Source organism: Rattus rattus, chromosome 16 (assembly GCF_011064425.1).
Source record: "Rattus rattus isolate New Zealand chromosome 16, Rrattus_CSIRO_v1, whole genome shotgun sequence".
NCBI classification, from domain to species: Eukaryota; Metazoa; Chordata; class Mammalia; order Rodentia; family Muridae; genus Rattus; species Rattus rattus.
This window is the reverse complement of record NC_046169.1, coordinates 25,216,304-25,234,944: the sequence shown is the minus strand read 5'-3', so window position 1 is coordinate 25,234,944 and position 18,641 is coordinate 25,216,304. Positions and strand designations below refer to the sequence as shown.

Genomic DNA, 18,641 nt, shown 5'->3' with positions numbered 1-18,641 from the left:
GGTAAGGACCAAGTTTCCCTAAGGAATCTGTGTTGGGATGCTAGCTAGCCCGGCATGCATGAGGCGAGTCTTCAGTAGGAAAGATGCAAGCATGCATAATTTGGGGGCTTATTTTAGAGCTTTAAAATACTTAAATACTTTAAATACTTAACTACTTTAAAAAAAGGTTTAGTGACAAAATGGTGACTACACATGAGCCCATTGCATGATTTCCTCTCTGACAGAAAATGACTGGACGAGCCCGAGCCCGGGCCCGTGGCAGGGCCCGAGGTCAGGAGACGGTGCAGCATGTTGGGGCTGCTGCAGTAAGTACTTTTCCTTTCCCAGGTCAGTAGGTCAGTAGGTCAGTAGTGTCTTAGCAACCAGCTAACGGGGACTAGGACAGGGAGTTAAAGATTTGTCCTAGGGCTCAGTGGTAGAACACTTGTCCGGGGCACAGGAGGCCCTAGGTTCTATCAACCAAGCAGGTCTAACCTGGGTTCTGGGAGGAGCTTGATCACGTGCTTGATAACTTAGTTTCTGGATGCTGTGGGCTAGTGTGCCCACCCTGCGGCATAAGGGAATTCCGTTGTGTTTGTGCACAAGCAGAGCCAGCAACCTGGGTACATCCCGCCAAGACCCCAGCAGTCACCCACAGAGGGGGACTTGGTTGGCCGAGGACGACAGAGGGGAATGGTAGTCGGAGCCACGTCCAAGTCACAAGGTAAGCAGGGAGGAGTCGGAGCCACCGTAGGGTAGACACGAGAGGCTGCAGCGAGCCAGGGCCATCTCAGCCATACACGAATTTCACATGTCATCTCAGTTTGCCTGCTTCCTGTGATTAAGCCATTTTTGTTTTTTAATGTTGTCTTGGCATCTGTAGCGATGTCCTCAGAAGCTGGTCTCTCTGTGGCTCTGACCTAGACAGCGCGTCTTCACATTGTGGGGCTGGGTCGAGAATCAGTACAGCCAGCGGCCAGCTCTCAGGCACTTTGCTGAAGTGTGCACAGCTGCCCGGGGAAGGGGGTTTGGGGGGGAGTCTTGTCTCTATGGGAACATTGCTCCCCACATGTCTTGCCCCCTTGAAGGAGGGAGGCTGGTTTCTGGGAAGTCCACTAGTAGGCGCTGCTACAGGAGACATACCGTGACTCCAGCTGGAGTGTCTGCTGCTGACCACAAAGCCAACGTTGTGTGGTGGCCCGTGTGTTGTTGCTCTCAGACGACTGGCTGCATACACCCTGCACATGGAATGGCTTGGTAACCTCAGACCCTTAGGCCTGTTTTCAGAATAAGCGAGAATTGATGGCTTAGTACTGTTTATGCCCAGTGTGACCTAGCATGTGAGTGCACCTGCCCCTGCTGCTGCCTGTGGGCAGAATCGAGGGGTCAGGAGGCTACCTGTCACACTTGGGTCATATTCTCACCCAAGCTGTAGAAGCAACACCCTAACGGAGCAGTTCTCAACCTGTGGGTCGCAATCTCCGAGATACTTACATTCCAGTTCATAACAGCAAAATTACAGCTGTGAAGTCACAATGAAAATAATGTTCTGGTTAGGGGTCACCGCAGCCTGAGGAACTGTATTAAAGGGTCGCAGCATTTGGAGGGTTGAGAACCACTGTTAGAATCTTTGGATCCCTCGAGACTTACAATACAGAAACCTTATTTCCCAAACACAAATCTATGCCTCTGGTCCTAGTGTCATAGCCCCAGGAGCCTAGCCTGTTAAAGAAGTCTCATAAGGAGTGGCCAGAGGCAGGGTAGAGAGGGCCCTGTAAGGGAGGAGGTGACAGAATGACAGAAAACAGTGGCCGTATTTGCCCACCGTGAGCTATCACCATGGTAGCTCTCCCACCCACTCACATAAGGCCTGAGTTGCATCTGTCTTTCCTCAAGAACTGCAGATCTCGGCCGGGTTTCAGGAGCTGTCACTGGCAGAGAGAGGAGGGCGTCGCCGAGACTTCCATGACCTTGGTGTGAACACCAGACAGAACCTTGACCATGTCAAAGAGTCAAAGACAGGTGGGCTCGCAGCAGAGCGTACTTTTCAAGGCGCCGGGTGGTGCTTCTCTGGATGAGGGAAGAGGAGAGCACTCTGCCAGTGTGTGTGTGTGTGTGTGTGTGTGTGTGTGTGTGTGAGAGAGAGAGAGAGAGAGAGAGAGAGAGAGAGACAGACAGAGAGAGAGAGATTGAGAGCTGTCTGGGCTGTGTATTCTGGCAAGCTTTGTTAAACATTGCGTAACCCCCTTCTAAAGAGATCAGTTGCGTTTGTGGTGGGTCGCATGATGTCCCCTGAAGTGACAGGGCAGTGTTCCCCAGGGCCAGCTGCCTTGAAGGAGAGAGCTGACTGCTGTCCCCAGCTCTGTATGTGTGAAGAAGAGGTCACATAGAGCATAATTGTGCCGGGGGCTGACTGTGTGTGGTGGCCCTCAGGCTCCTCTGGCATCATTGTGAAGCTGAGCACCAACCACTTCCGGCTGACCTCGCGCCCGCAGTGGGCCCTGTACCAGTACCACATCGACTATAACCCCCTGATGGAGGCCCGCAGGCTGCGCTCTGCCCTGCTCTTCCAGCACGAAGACCTCATTGGAAGGTGTCATGCTTTCGACGGGACAATATTGTTTTTACCTAAGAGACTACAGCACAAGGTTATTTCAAATGTCTCCGCTGGCAGAGGGGGGCTGAAGGGGCCCACCCCAAAGCGAAGCTCAGAAAGGGTCTCCCGGGAGGGAAAGTTGGGCTCCCAGAGGTACTTTCTGACTCACGTTGTCCTTAGAGTCCCCAAGAGACAGAAGGACTTGTGTGAGTTGTGTGAAGTCTCTCAGCTACTCAGCCAACTTCTTAGTCTCAGTTCACACAAGTGTGTGCTTTGAGAGGCTTGTCTTAGTGCAGAGGCCCCAAGAGCCTGGGCATGCTGTCCTACAGAGAGGTGAGATCTGGGTTCTCGCCTCTCTCGCTTTAGGTCACGGAAGTATTCAGTCAGACTCGGAATGGGGAACACGTGCGGATTACCATCACCCTGACCAACGAGCTGCCGCCCACCTCACCCACCTGCCTGCAGTTCTATAACATCATCTTCAGGAGGTGCATGCCAGGGCCAGGAGCATGCGCTGTGGCCTGTGTCGAGGGGAAGGGGGTGGGGGTGGGGTGCGTGCATATTAGCAGTACTACACTACGTGGTCACTTTAAAATGTGGTTTTCTGCCTCCAGGATTCTGCCCGTTCCCCAGTGGTGCTGACATTATGCCTTTGAAATACTGGCTTCGAGCTGTTAGAAAAAAGCACCTCGCCTGCTCCACCCAGAGTGGGTGGCTGCTAGGGCAGGTGGTGGCCACATGATGAGCAGTTGGCATTCCATGCACCTAGTGCACTTTCCATATAAGGACATGTTCTAGGCTCTGGGGAGACCTCTGTGCAAGTGTGAAGAACCAAGTTCAAATCCCCTGCTCTCCCCCAACACATAAAAGCCAGGCATGGCCATTGGCATATAGCCCCAATGCTGGAGATTGGGTAAAACAGTAGAGCCTGTTGACCACCAGCCTAGCTCCAGGTTCACTGCAAGACCCTGTCTCAAGAGAGTGCAGTGTAGAGAATGTTAGAACAGATTAACAACAGGTTACCTGATGCCCTCCTTATGCATGCATGTGCACACATACACCTGCACATATCCTACACATATAACACACACACACACACACACACACACACACACACACGTTCTACAGAAGACCCCTCCCTGTGAGGAGCCATCTAAATGGGGCAGTACTTTGGTTCATGGCTTAACTTCTTAAGCTCACAGATGACTCACTGCTGTGGAAGGATAGCTCAGTGCGAGGGACATTTGGCCTGAGGGAATGCATTTGCTTGGAGCATTTTCTTTAAAGGAAAGCTAATTGGATGGCTTAAGGCAGCCATTCACCTCCGCTTGTGTAGCTAGACACAGCCTCAGGCAACACGCAAGTGGGCTATCTTGGTATATCATGATAAAATGGAGTAGACGCAATTCAATTGTATCTTGACATTTCTTCCCCAATGTTTGGACATTTTAAGATCCATCGCTAAACCCTAGGCACTGTAGAAATGACTGACCTGGCTAGAAGTGTGATAACTTTGACAGCCCTGCCCTGACTGCATGTGACCCCAGATTGTCCCTAGGATTCTCTATGCTAACGGTTCTGACTTTCAATCTGTAGGCTCTTGAAAATCATGAATTTGCAACAAATTGGACGGAATTATTACAACCCAAGTGACCCGATTGATATTCCAAATCACAGGTCGGTATGCTGTGGAAAATCTACTGTCTGGGCTCCACAGACTTCTGAAATGATCTGTAAAGTAGAAACAGTCTGTGGTTGGGGCTCGGAGCTAAGGGGGCCTGTACCTGGGTTTGAACAATGCAGACTCATACCACACTACTTACATTAAAAGCAAAACAAAACCAAAAAAACCCCCACCAAAGCAACAGCGTCCTAGTCCTCAGCACAGACCGTGCACCCTGTGGTCCGTCCTCAGAATCGGCAGCTGGGGCTGCTGAGACTTGGTGGCTTGGGATGATAGATGACCCATCATAAAGTTTAATCAGCTCAGCGTGTATCCTTAGCGAATGCTGTTGAAGCCCTGGGAAGGGCAGTGTGCTGTCTGTCTGCAATCTTGTACTCGAAAATGACCAGGCTCCAGCTCGTTGTGCTTCCGACACAGGGACAGGGGTATGAGGCTGCCCCTGACCCGCCCTGTGTTGGCAGGTTGGTGATCTGGCCCGGCTTCACCACCTCCATCCTTCAATATGAGAACAACATCATGCTTTGCACAGACGTCAGCCACAAGGTCCTCCGCAGCGAGACGGTTCTAGACTTCATGTTCAATCTGTACCAGCAGACGGAGGAGCACAAGTTCCAGGAGCAAGTGTCCAAGGAGCTCATAGGCCTCATCGTCCTCACCAAGTATGGCTTGGCTTCATCTCGAGCTGGGGGCTAGAGAGTGGTGGGGCTGGGGGCGGGGAGTCAGGCAGAGGCGAGCCGAAGCGAGCCAGTTCTGCCGTGTGTGCTGCCTTTCCTGTGGTCAGCTACAAAGGACAGGCTCCTCCTGCCTTTCCGTCCATTCATTTCCAATTGTTCAGTCCCTTCCCCTGCCCTTCCAGCGTCATACATCTCCAGGGGTCTGGGAATATGACTTGGAGCCCCATGTCCCCCGGGATGCCCACAGGTACAACAACAAGACCTACAGGGTGGATGACATCGACTGGGACCAGAATCCAAAGAGCACCTTCAAGAAGGCCGATGGCTCGGAGGTCAGCTTCCTGGAGTACTACAGGAAGGTAGGCTGTTTTCTGGGTGGCGTACGGGAGAATGCAGACCCTGCGCAATCTTGCCTGTGTCACTGAGAAATTCCCCCGCTTGTCAGAAGCATACTGCCCTGGTGGCTCTGTCCAGCAGAATGATAAAATTTCACAGTGCGTCATGGGGACAGGCTGGTACTGCCAATGGGGGCAAGCAGCTTGGCATGGCCCCTCGCTCTGTATCTGTATCTGTATCTGATCCTTGGTTAGCCAGATCTGCTGTAGCTGGTCTCTCTGACCACTTTGGGAGTACACGACTCCCAGAGAGGGCCTAGTAGGACAGAGCTTGCAGATAACAGGAGGCCCAAGGGTCATCCCAGCATCTGTAGCCCCATTTTCCTGTGGCCAGGACCCCGATGAAGGCCTATGAGACGGGGAGAGGGAGACCCCAGATTTCTGCCATTCATGTTTAGTGATGCGTGAGGACCACGTCTGAGGGAACCATTAACTTTTTAAACCCTGGTGGTTGGTTCTTTAGGACACAGGAGAAAAAGACACGAGTCAGGTTTTTAAATGGCATGGCCTGCTGGTGACACCTTGCCCCAGGGTGGGTATTGAGAGTAGACTGGTACCACCTGGCTACTTGACAAAACGACATTCCTTTTATGCTCAGAGGGAAAAAATTTTTTCATCCAAATCAAAAGAAAAAAATTGTTGTGGAATAAGCAGCTTCTGGAACATGCCCTGGGGCTGGGAGCACCAGGACTGTAACCTGAGAAGTCTGTTCTAAGTCACCATCTCCATAGCTAAGTTCTGTGGACTTGGCTACAAGGAGCTCATTCTCCTGCATCAGACCGGCCCTTCCTACTCCCAGGCCCTCAGTGGGTGAAAGGAACAATGACTTCTGGAGTATATACATCACCCCTCAGGATATTTGACGAGTTGTTAATGAGGCATTTACCTCTCCGGGTGTGGGGTGTGGGGTGTGGGGTGTGTGTGGTATGTGGTGTGTGTGGGGGGTGGTGTGTGGGGGGGGTGGGGTGTGTGTGTGGGGGGTGTGTGTGTGGGGGGGTGGTGTGTGTGTGTGTGTGTGTGTGTGTGTGTGTGTGTGTGTGTGTGTGTGTGTGTGTGTGTGTGTGTGTGCTGCCTGGTTGGTGCAGAGCATACCTCCCTTTCCTCCTGAGCAGCAATACAACCAGGAGATCACAGACTTGAAGCAGCCAGTGCTGGTGAGCCAGCCCAAGCGGAGGAGAGGCCCTGGCGGCACCCTGCCCGGCCCAGCCATGCTCATCCCAGAGCTCTGCTACCTCACAGGTGCGTAGCTCCTCCATTCCCTCCCTAGCCACACCCTCCTGGGGACTCTGCAGCCCCGCTGACCGCTCTCACCTGTACCTCTGCTTGCAGGCCTGACTGATAAGATGCGCAATGATTTCAACGTGATGAAGGACCTGGCGGTGCACACACGGCTGACCCCTGAGCAGCGGCAGCGGGAGGTGGGCCGCCTCATCGACTACATCCACAAGTAGGCTGGCTCAGCGCTCCCAGCAATTGGGGTTCCCTATGGGTCTGGGAGGATTCTGGAAAGCAGGAAGTATGGCCTCCTGGGTTGGCAGAGTTATTGGGGGCGGGCTGTCCTGGGTTCCTGGTACCAGCTGCTTCTCAGGGAGCCAGGAAGTAAAACCTCATAGGCAGATGTGTTCTTTCCAATCCCGCCAGAGAAAGGCAGTGGGCAGGAAGAGAGTCAGCAGTTGTCAGACACACATGCCCATGTTGACTGTGGGTCACCAGGAGGCTGCTGGCTGCTCAGCAATGCCTGAGTCTTATGTTCAACCCGCAGGGATGACAATGTGCAGAGAGAGCTTCGAGACTGGGGCCTAAGCTTCGATTCGAACTTGCTGTCCTTCTCAGGAAGAATCTTACAATCCGAGAAGATCCACCAGGGTGGAAAGACGGTAAGGCTGGCGTGGTAGTTCTGGGACAAATCTCACTGGGGCAGGAGACAGACAGCCCATCATGCATCAGACGACTCCTCCTGGAACTCCTCCTCCTGCTCTGGAAAAACCCCAGGAGCCACCTGACTGGCATCCTGCAAGAGGCAGCCTGCGAGTCTAGCACATGTAGAACTCAACGCCCGGCTTGGAACAAGCTAAGATCTGCTAAAAGGAGACTGAAGTTTTTAAGCAATGCAGGTTAGGGTGCAGGAAGCCCCGTTTAATTGGCTTCATCTCTGCCTGGGCCACGTGTCCTCAGGAGTCTAAGACAAGATGTCCCAAAATAGTTTTATGTGATTAAAATGATCCAAACACCTACACTTTTTTTTTCTTTTTTTCGGAGCTGGGGACCGAACCCAGGGCCTTGCGCTTGCTAGGCAAGCGCTCTACCCACACTGAGCTAAATCCCCAACCCCACACCTACACTTTTAAACTGTTTCTAGCAGCCCATGCCTTCCTGCCCCAGGTCGGACTGAGAGAAACAGTCCAGCCAGGTGAAGGGACAGCGGATTCACAGGGACCTTAGAGGCTCTCTGGGTGTTGGCTGAGATGGTGACCGTGAGAGATCTTCGCAGAACTTGCTCTCTGCACAGGACACCACTGTCAAGGGGCTTAGCTTACTTTCCCACCCAGTCAGGATTTCACTGTGTAGAGCTGGCTGGCCTCCAGCACATGGAGATCTGCCTGCCTCTCCCTCCTGAGTCCTGGGATTATAACATCAGCTACTACCCCAAGCCCGAGCCTTAATTTTCACATCTTTATCGTGAGGAGGGAAGTGGCACTCAATAAGTTGTTTCAATAAGCCTTTCGGAGGCAGGAGGGAGAGTTTATCCTGGGCACTGGGAAGGATATAGTGTAAGGAGGGCCCTCTGGGTGCATCTGGTGTCTTCCCCACTGGGGACTTTAGATCTGTCACTCTGATAGTCTGTGGTTCCAGATGCATGATGGGATTGTCGAGGCCAGTGGCTTCATCACGGCTGACAGTCGCATCTCTGCCCTTTGTTCTAGTTTGATTACAACCCACAATTTGCAGACTGGTCCAAAGAAACGAGAGGCGCGCCGCTGATCAGCGTGAAGCCGTTGGATAACTGGCTGCTGATCTATACCCGCAGGAATTATGAAGCAGCCAACTCGCTGATACAGAACCTGTTCAAAGTGACTCCGGCCATGGGCATCCAGATGAAAAAGGCCATCATGTGAGTGTCCGGGCCACCTCCTCTCTAGTCTGAGAGCGATTGGCAGTTAGGAGAAGGGCATGCGTGTTTCAAAGTGATGCTCCAGCGAGCTCCTGGAGGCTCTGTGATCTCCTATGGCTCCCATGGCTCCCATGGCTTCCATGGCTCCATCCCTCTACGCAGAGGAGACAGCTGAGAGAGGAGAAAGGGCAGGGTTGCTCTAGGGATAGGCCCTGAAGCCCAGACGGTGGTGGCGATTGACAACCACCACCCCTGCCCTTCACCGTGTGGCCGCTCCTGTGTCTTTGCGTTGTACCGTTTGGGATTGGTACAGGGAAGCTGGCTGTGCGACGGCCGGAGGGCTGTGTACCACCTGTCTTTATTGTTGACCCTAGGATCGAGGTGGACGACAGAACAGAAGCTTATCTGAGAGCCTTGCAGCAGAAGGTGACATCAGACACTCAGATAGTGAGTAGCTGCTAGGAGCGAGCCACGCTGGGGCCTGGGGGAGGGGTCTCTAGGGACAGAGGACTGGAGTTTTTGAGCTCCTTTTCAGATGGTAGTCCTCAAACATCGATCTCAGTGAGGCCGCTGCGCTGGCGCCTGTGTGAACGCGAGCCCTGTGAGGCGAGGGGGTGCCAGGGAGAGGAAGGCCACATTCCGCCTTGGAGCCGCTGCTTCTAGAAGCTTTCAGGAAAGCAGAAAGACAGATAGGAAGGGTCAGTTGTTGGTTGTTCGGCAGACATGGGTGTGTAGCCACGTAGAAACTGGAGGTCACAGGGCAAGGCCGAGAGCCAGACTGTAGACCCCAGGGTGAGGTCAGTGTGCACTGGCCGCTGAGCAGAGCGGGCTGTCACGGGCTCCTCTCCTGAGCTGGGATACCCTGACGTTGGTGAGTGCCATATTTCTGTCATGTGACACCTAGGAGAGGAGGGATGATAAGGTAGGGTGGTGACAGCCACATGTGCGCCTCTGGGAGTCCTCACAGTGTAGTGCGAGGTGTGACAAGGGATAACCAGGCTATGATGCTATGGGTCACCACGGGACCAGAGCGTCACCCCATTCTCTCATACTCCTCACCTCTGACTCTGTCACTGGATCCAGTTTTAAGCTGGGTCTTGGAGGTGTGGACAACCATCCAGGCCACTTAGTTCAGGCACTGTCTTTGGCATCACTGTGCTGGGGCTGATGATTCTGCCGCCTGGCACGCACGCTCATGCCAGGCACATGCGCAAAGCCTTCTGCCTCTGAAGGCTGAGCCACCCTGATTTGTGGCCATGCTGCTGGTTCCCCTGCTGCTGTTGTATTAGACCTGCACAAGCAGGGAGGGAGCATGGTGGAAACTGAGCGTGGCAGCAGTGTGGGGTCAGGGGTCAGGTCAGCCTGGTGGGACCTTGTTATTGTCCTCTGCCTGGGAAGCTCAGACCTGCTACAGAGCAGGAAGCCACTGCAGGCTAAAGGTTGGAGACTGGCTGCAAGGGAACTACACTGGGAGATCAGTGTCCTCCAATCCCCACATCCCAGCCCTGTGAGGGAGGGGCCCTGCACAATTGGACTCAGAACGTGGCTGATTAAGAGCTCTTCAAGTTTCCCAGCTGAACGCGGCCCACATTTTGGTTCATTTTGCTGATCTCTGCATCCTCCAGTCCTAAGGTCATTGTCGAGGCTCTCATTAGCCTGGGCGTTGATGGCAACTGCTTGTAAAGTCGTTGGCCTCCTAGAATGAAACAAAGCCCTAAGGGGCAGACTCTGTAAAGCCAGTGACTGTTTAAAGCTGTAATGACCGTGACCTGAAGCACTTGAGTGATGGGAAGCTCTGGAGAGCCCCGCCCGCTTTGTAGCTCAGTGGGAGCCTTGTGAGTCATTGAGAGAATGGACCCTCCAGTGGAGGGGGTACAGTCCTCTGGGGGCACAGTCCTCTGTGGCTGCAGTGAAGAGAACTTCGAGTGTGGAGAAGCCTGGTGCTGGGTCACAGCTGGCTGCGGAAGGGGTGGGTCTAGCTGTGAGTTGGTCAGACTTTTATCACCGAGACATAACCAAGAGGGAAAGCTCAATGTAGCTCATGGTTCAGAGGCTCTCTCCAGGCTCTCTTGGCCCCACTGTCTCTGGGCCATAGTGAATCAGAGCATCCCAGCAAGGAGGATGTGGAAAGTCGCCACTGCTCACCCCATGGTGGGCCCAGAGTAGAGAGAAAAGGGACCAGAGCCATCCTCCAGTGTACCCCACAACAGCCACTTTCTACCCAGCCTTAGCTCTTGTCATTTCTGCCATTTCCCAGTGTCACCAAGGCATGACTAAGTAGGCAGATTAACCGCCCACGAAGTCACAACCCTCAATGTCCAGTCGCGTGCTGAAGCGCCTCTGTCTGACCACTGAGTCCAAAGCTTCTATAAGCCAATGCAAGTGGCCTTCAAGAACGAGGTAGAAACTTCTGTCTGGCTCAGTCAGAAGCAGTGACTAGCACAGAAGGAGTGTCCCACACCCCCTGCCTCAGGAGGCCACACAACCATGAGGGGTAGAAGCAGGTTGTCCACATTCCAGGAGACCTGAACACTTACCCGACATGCCCCTCCATGATTCTTCTTTGCCTTCATGTTCTTGGAGGCTACAGGCGGAGAGCCACCATTCTACCTAGTGTAATGGAGACAGCCAATGGAGCCCAGTTTTCTGGGGACCAGAGATAAGAAAGAGTCTGGGCACACATTGGGGGTTGTGTTGTGCGTCACAAGCTACATTTGACGTTATACTCTTGAATGTGAATCCTTAGAGTTTGGGCAGAAGGATGCTCTCACGAGGGACTCTGTCTTGCCTCCACAATTGTCACATTCTTCTCAGGAAAGTTCAGGTTCTGACCAGGCTCCCAAGCCAGAAGCAGGCTTTAAAAGCTGTCCATCCAGGCCGGTGTGAGCTAGCTAAGGCTCAGAGATCGGCATGTCTGCCTACCTCACCTGTGAGGACATTCTCTGTTTCCCCCTTGACCCACCCGCATGCTTGTGTGTTGGGCTCAGGGCTCAGGTAGCAATGACTTGGTTTCACCGCCCAGGTTTGCTTATGTGCAAACCCCCATATCTGTGTCTGCCACAGAGAATGAAATGAGCAGTGTCATCCCATTGACCAGCCACATGGCAGAGTCAATTGTGATATGAGTAACAGGTGTCCTTTGCGCCACAGGGCTCAGGTCTGTGCCCTGCCTTCCAAGAGTCTTGTCAATGGCTGTGGCCTTGGTGTGGGGACCCCAGGGGAAGCGTGGAAGACATAATCTGCCAGCAGCAGAGCAGTGAGCACTTCTTGGTTCTTTTTTTTTTTTTTCTTTTTTCTTTTTTCCGGAGCTGGGGACCGAACCCAGGGCCTTGCGCTTGCTAGGCAAATGCCCTACCACTGAACCAAATCCCCAACCCCTTCCTGGTTCTTTGTAATGAGGTGTTTGGTTTCTTCCCAGGTTGTCTGTCTCTTGTCAAGTAATCGGAAGGACAAGTATGATGCCATCAAGAAGTATTTGTGCACAGACTGCCCCACCCCAAGTCAGTGTGTGGTGGCCCGGACGCTGGGCAAGCAGCAAACAGTCATGGCCATTGCCACCAAGATCGCCCTGCAGATGAACTGCAAGATGGGAGGCGAGCTCTGGCGGGTGGACATGCCCGTGAGTCTGCTTTCGTTGGGGTGCAGGGAGGTCACGTGGTTATTTAGGGCAAGGGGCCCGGCCTGTGGCTATGAGTGGGGTCCTGCACCTAAACGACACTGTTTCCACTAAAGCTGAAGCTGGCAATGATCGTGGGCATTGACTGTTACCATGACACCACAGCGGGGCGGAGGTCCATCGCCGGATTCGTTGCCAGCATCAATGAAGGGATGACCCGGTAAGCCAGGGAGGTGGCCAGCTTGAAAAGTGCCTTGGGTTGACAGCTGCTCTTGGCCCTGAAATGTGACTCACATTTTCAGTGTGACAGCCCAGCTGGCTTAGCCTTTTGCTTTTCAACATTAGTCCTCAATGTGTTTGTGGAATGAGGGAACAGGCCATAGCAGCAGAGCCCAGAGCCTGACCAAGCACTACTTGTAAATGTCAGTGGCTGTGACTTTGGTCTTGGGGAACAGAGGGGTGGGGGGAGCACGGAACACATGATCTGTTTAGAAGCAGAGCACTGAGCACTTGTTCTGGTAGGTAGGTGCTCCCTGGCACTCCAGCCGGTCACTTGTCCCTACCGAAGAAATGACACTGCCGAGGATGCAGCCCAGAGCTGCTGAATCTGGCAGACCCAAGTCCTCACCACCCTGCTTTCTTTCTCAACAGCTGGTTCTCCCGCTGCGTCTTTCAGGACCGTGGACAGGAGCTGGTAGACGGTCTCAAGGTGTGCTTGCAAGGTGGGTCTGTGTACCCTGGTCCTGACTGACGCTGTACGTTGGGCTGTTACTGAAAGTGGCTGGGGCTGGGAGAAACAGGGTTTGGGAACTCAAAACCAACCCCACCCCCACTTTTGGCAGCTGCCCTGAGGGCTTGGAGTGGCTGCAATGAATATATGCCCAGCCGAGTCATTGTGTACCGAGACGGTGTGGGGGACGGGCAGCTGAAGACCCTGGTCAATTATGAGGTCCCACAGTTCCTAGACTGCCTCAAGTCAGTCGGGAGAGGTTACAAGTAAGTCCATGGGTCTGACATGGCTGCCCCCTCTGAGCCTAGTGTCACTCGACGACAAAGACAAGGGCGCTCAGGGTTCCTAGAAATTGGGCTGAAGGTTTTGTGGGTGAGGGAAGCAGGGCTGAGCAGGGCAGCCTTCCATTTCTTGAGACTGGGTCTGGTTAAGTTCTAGCTCGGTGCTACTCACCTCCTGTGGGTCACTCAGGGTAGGACACGTTCCGTGGTCCTTAGCAGTTGCTGCCACCATACCACCCTGAGCTCCCTGCTCTGAGCTCAGTGTAGATGCAGATACATTTGAAACAGAGCCCTTGGCACACGGCACATGGATAAAGGGCCCAGCTGTGTTTCGTGTTCTACCTAGAGCTGAGAGCAGCTGGCAGGCCTTGCAAAAGCAGAGCTTCGTGGACAGCTAGTAACATTTCTGGGATGGCCCCACTTCTCCCAGGAAAGACTGTTTTTCTGTTTATGGATACCATGTTGGGAAAGCGAAGCCACCGGCGCCCACCACATGGGCCCTGTGCCCGGGGTCGCATGAACAGTTACTGAGTAGCACGTTCTTAGGACCCCATTCTGCCTGTGAATGGAGGTCAGCCACATCTGAGCTTGGGAGAAACTGATGCTGCCTGGGTCAGGACTGCCAATTATGTTAGATGCGGGGGTAACTCTGAGGCCTGGTCCACTGACTACCATGAGGATTGTGTATCCATAGTGACTGTCCCAAGGAGAGCTCGTCAATTGGTTAGAGGGTGAGGTGGTGAGCCTTCCAGTAGACTCCTCATTGCCCCTAGGGAAAACTGTCTACAGGCCGTATGCTCTGGATGGGCATCTAATATTTCCTGTTAGTGTCAGCAATGCAGAGGGAGCTGGTGGCAATATGCATATACCCTGAAACAGCCAATGACCATGGGCTGCAGGGATCTGCACCATGTCCTTGAGGCTCCAGGGAAACAGGGGATGCAGAGGTCAAATAGTCTTTCCTGGTGATGTGCATTAATGGCATGTGTTTGTATTTGACATATTACCCAAATGTTAACTTGGAACACACATTAGGGAATGTGTGTGTACAGACACACAGACACACAGACACACCACCTGTGATCCATTTTGAGCCAGTCATTCTGGAATCCACTAGATCAGACATTAATAGTCCTCAAAGCAGCTCTCTTAGATCTCAGAGTAGGAAATGCCCATAGTGGTACCTCGAGTACTTTGGAGGTCTCTGGAGGGCAGTGTTCTGGTGTAACCGGTGCAGAAGATTTGGTCTGTGGCCACACCTGACTAACCTCATGCCATAGGGCACACAAGTGATATATGGCTGTCCACCCTTCAAGTCACTAATGCCCCTTGGTCTCATGGGGAGGAAGGTGCGGACCCTTCCCCAGCTTGCAGTAAGATGATACATCAAGACAGGAGCGTCCCCTTCTTGGAGGGATGAGTGAGCGTGTGACTTCTTGCCGAAACAAGTCACCAACTCTGTGGTTATGTTCCTCTCTGTCCTTAGCCCAAGACTGACCGTGATCGTAGTGAAGAAGCGAGTCAATGCCAGGTTTTTTGCTCAATCTGGGGGAAGACTTCAGAACCCTCTTCCGGGGACAGTCATCGATGTGGAAGTCACCAGACCAGAGTGGTGAGTTCTGGGGCCTCTTGACTCCAAAGTAAGAAAGTCAGAGGGAGCTAAGCTCGTCACAGCACACAGGTTCCACTGGGTAGGTGGACAGATGCTCATCTCTGGTGACCAGCTCTCTTCTGGGCTTGGGTGTCCAAGGTGGTAAGCTTCATCCCCAGCGGCAGCCATTCACCACCCCGTCTGATGCTACTCTTTGTTCAGAGCGTGAGGCTGAACAGGGCTTCCAGCATTGTAGGTGAGGGCTGGCGACCTCCTTAGTGTCCCTGCTTTCCTTGACCCAGGTGGGTGAGCTGCTAATAAGGACACAGCATCATTGATCTGAGAACCTAAATTAGATGCTTAACTGACCGGTTTAGACACATGCTCCAAGGTCTGAACTCAGAAGCATTTGTGGGCCTTTGCATCTCAGAGCCGGAAATGGCCACACATGGTTTTTGTGCTATCTCTCAGCTACGTGATTGAGCAGCCTTTTTATTTTTGAAGTACACACATTTTGGGTCTTTTGCTCAAAGGCTGTCTACAGAAATGGTTCTGGAAGAGCGTACTGCCAAGTAAGGAGCAGAGTGGGACAGCCAACTGAGGCCAAGACCCAAGAAGGACTGGTCTTTGTCTGAGGCCTCTCTTTGATCCTTCATGGAGCCTGGCACTATCACAGCGTTCAGGGCACTCAACGAGAAGAGAAGGTTGGGAGCCCATGGGCTTAGGGACAACACTCAAAGAGTTTGGGGGCGGCAGATGTGTTTTCTCACCAGATGCTGTTCAAGCTCTGTAGCTGTGTGAGCCACTCAGGCCCTTGGAGCCAGCAGCATGACCCTTTGAAGGTGGCAGCATGAATTCCACACACATAAATGTCCCTCTCCCAGTTAGAGCTCATCTGTTCCTGGTGGGCACATCGCTGAATGTCTCTGAATGTCGTTCTTTCCCAGACAGACTCCAGTGTAGATCACTTCTGATTTCCCATCTATCTCGTTAGGTGACATCAAGATTACAAGGTTAATTTTCTTCCACTGCTACGGTCAGAACACAGGAGCTCTTGGCTGTCATTCATTGGTGCCAGGGCCCAAAGAACTCTGATGGCTGTCCAGTTGTTTCCTAGTGTGCTACTCAGCCGTGGCCTTAGCTTAGGTCCTCTACTCGCCGTGTACAGCTATTCTACCTCTGACCCTCGCACATTTGCTCTGAATCTTTAGTGATCACATTTGTTGCATTGCTGTAACTAAAATGGAAGCAGGAGGAGGAACTGTTTGCACCCTACTCTGCTGCTGCTGTGTGCCCATGTGTGCAAGTCCCCTCCCTCCGTGCAGCATGCAGGGGACACGAGGCCCAAGAGTATAGCTAGCATGCTCTGTGGCACTGACGTGTGGTAACACGGACGACACAGCCTTGCCTTCACAGTCTTCTATGCACACGACCACAGTGGCTCATGAAGAGACACACGAATCCTTACAGACACACTGGGGCTGGAGGAAAGATGAGGTTGCTTAGAACATGAGGTTTTTCCTCGTAGGAAATGGTGTCCTAACCTTGCCTGGTTCTTTCTCCCTTTCCAGGTATGACTTTTTCATCGTGAGCCAGGCAGTGAGAAGTGGGAGTGTGTCCCCAACGCACTACAATGTCATCTACGACAGCAGTGGCCTGAAGCCCGACCACATCCAGCGGCTGACGTACAAGCTGTGTCACGTGTACTACAATTGGCCTGTGAGTGCACTCCTGTCCGAGTTCCTGCTCTGTCCGCCTGCCCTGTTTAGCGTGCTGTGGTAGGGAGCCTGGGAGTTCCACCCAACTCAGCCCAGTGACTGGCCCTCTTTCCCCCACAGGGAGTCATCCGAGTCCCTGCACCTTGCCAGTATGCACACAAGCTGGCCTTCCTCGTGGGCCAGAGCATCCACAGAGAGCCGAACCTCTCCCTGTCCAACCGTCTCTACTACCTCTAACCAGCAGCGAGGGCCTACATGCTGGTTTCCTCCAGAGCTCTGCCAACCTTTAGTTCTGTTTCTCATATGATGTTGTTCTAGCGGGATGCTGGGGGTGGGGGTTGGGGGGCCGCGGTTTCGTTTTTTTTTTAGTTGGTTTGTAGCGGTTATAGAGTTAACTAAGGTTCGCTGTTTGCTTTGTTTCTCATAGAGCGTTGTGACAATTTGCTTGGCAGAGTGGTGGCAGGGGGCCGTGGTACCACAGATAGACTTTCCTAAAGCAGCCGAGTCGGCAGGTTCTCGGAGGTGCTCCTGGGAGCACGTCCTACTGTGCGCTGCTCTCTCTCTCTCTCTCTCTCTCTCTCTCTCTCTCTCTCTCTCTCTCTCTCTCTCTGTGCATGTTTGAATTTAAAGGAGGAAAAGACGCAAGGCAAAAATACCCAGAGCATCCTAGGCTGATGCTATGTGGGACTCTGACCCTCTGACACCTCAGATCCTAAAGATAAAAAGGCCGGGGGTGCCTCTCTGAATTTCTTTTAAGAGTTAGGTTATAGGGAATGAAAAGAATTGTTGAGGGTTGGGGATTTAGCTCAGTGGTAGAGCGCTTGCCTAGCAAGCGCAAGGCCCTGGGTTCGGGTCCCCAGCTCCGAAAAAAAAAGAAAAAAAAAAATAATTGTTGAAAGTTTTAAACTTTTCTCCGTGAAAGTGTTTTAAGACTGATGAGGCCGGTGGTGGAACGAGTGTTGTTTTCTTTCGCAATTTTCTCACCGAGTGAAATTAGTGACCCTCACTTTATTTAAACAGTTTTTAGTTTTCGAAGGCCCGTGTTTTCTTTGTTTTTAAAATGCAGGAGACCACTCTGGGATAGGATTCCACTCCCAAAAGTAAGGTGTCGGGCGTGGTGGCACACACCTGTGATCTCAGCACTTGGGAGGTGAAGCCCGGGGAACCCCAAGTTCCCGGTCAGCCTAGGCTACATAGTGAGACCTTGTCTTAACAAACAGGAAAATAAAAGAAAAATGGAGCAGTTATGAGTTATGGGTGTCAGTTTCTGCAGGAGACTCTGGGAGTAAGAGCTGCCCCTGTCCCCAGAGGCTGCAGGGCTGCGACTGGTGGGCCAATTCAGGTGCCAGGCAAGGTATGGCCACAGATGTTTGTCTGGCTCTTTGGCAGTGAAGGAGGCTTGGAGTTATTTGTGTCATGAGAGCAGCTTGAAGTGGCTACAGTGTGATGAGTTTTACACAATGGCAGTGTGTGTGCCCCTGGCACAGCTCAATAAAGTTTCTGTCTCACTTTACTGTTGTGGGCATCTCTGTGGTACCTCTAGGATCTGACCTTACTGATGTATCGTAAATGAAAAGCAGTTGTGTTTCCTTGTAGATCTAAAAGCCAGCTCTGAGCCACCATCCGGGCTCATGGCACGCAGCCTTAACCCGTCTTTCGTCTGACACCAGAGGGAGGCTGCTGTCACGGCCTCTCAGGCCCTGAGAAAGGGAGTACAGTATTAGGGTTTCAAACTCAGATTTGGGTGCCTAAGGGGTCAACAAATCTTTATTCCCCAAGGATTGGAGGAAGGCAGGAATCTTAGAGCTACAGCATACTTCTGACCACCACTGCCAGAAACCTCATACCATACCCATAACTGTGGGTGCTTGGGTTGCTCTCAAAGGGGTTTCTTCTCTCTCTGATGCCCCTATCCAGTGCCAGCTGCTGGGCATCCCTTGGCCACTGGCTATGACACAAGCCCTGGGCTCTGGGTTTTTCTAGGAATTCAGACTTGGAGGAACAGGCATAGCTCATTTGTCCAGAGATAAGGTCAGGTGCTGACTGGCCAAGTGTAGGGTGTAGCCTATCTTGCCTTTGCTGTATGTGGACTTGTCACATGAGGTACAAGGTAGTCAGCCTCACCTGAAGAGAACTCTTCTTCAGTCGGGTGGGAGAGCCAACCTGGAGGTTTCCCTGGGGCCCAAACTCCCAGGGTAGCAGAGCCACCCAGACAAGGCCACCCTGCCTCCGATCCATGGTGGAACCACTTGGATCCCAGAGTGG

General features: G+C 52.8%; 1 protein-coding gene across 1 annotated transcript; it reads left to right on the top strand.

The window, feature by feature from the left end:
- The first annotated feature begins 227 nt into the window (after positions 1–227).
- Positions 228–16,613, top strand: Piwil1 (piwi like RNA-mediated gene silencing 1). The gene is made up of 20 exons (XM_032886854.1): positions 228–305; positions 589–703; positions 1,876–2,001; positions 2,413–2,627; positions 2,942–3,063; positions 4,172–4,252; positions 4,721–4,918; positions 5,181–5,292; positions 6,441–6,567; positions 6,658–6,775; positions 7,091–7,205; positions 8,253–8,440; positions 8,815–8,887; positions 11,859–12,059; positions 12,173–12,276; positions 12,708–12,778; positions 12,899–13,052; positions 14,554–14,679; positions 16,230–16,377; positions 16,497–16,613. The coding sequence occupies exons 1-20, from the start codon at positions 228–230 to the stop codon at positions 16,611–16,613; spliced, it is 2,589 nt and encodes an 862-aa protein (XP_032742745.1).
- The last annotated feature ends 2,028 nt before the right edge of the window (positions 16,614–18,641 follow it).

Coding starts and splice junctions, on each gene's coding strand:
- Piwil1 (XM_032886854.1), top strand. CDS start 228: ATGACTGGACGAGCCCGAGCCCGGGCCCGTGGCAGGGCCCGAGGTCAG. Junction 306..588: donor AGCATGTTGGGGCTGCTGCA/GTAAGTACTTTT, acceptor GTGCACAAGCAG/AGCCAGCAACCTGGGTACAT. Junction 12,277..12,707: donor ATCAATGAAGGGATGACCCG/GTAAGCCAGGGA, acceptor CTTTCTCAACAG/CTGGTTCTCCCGCTGCGTCT.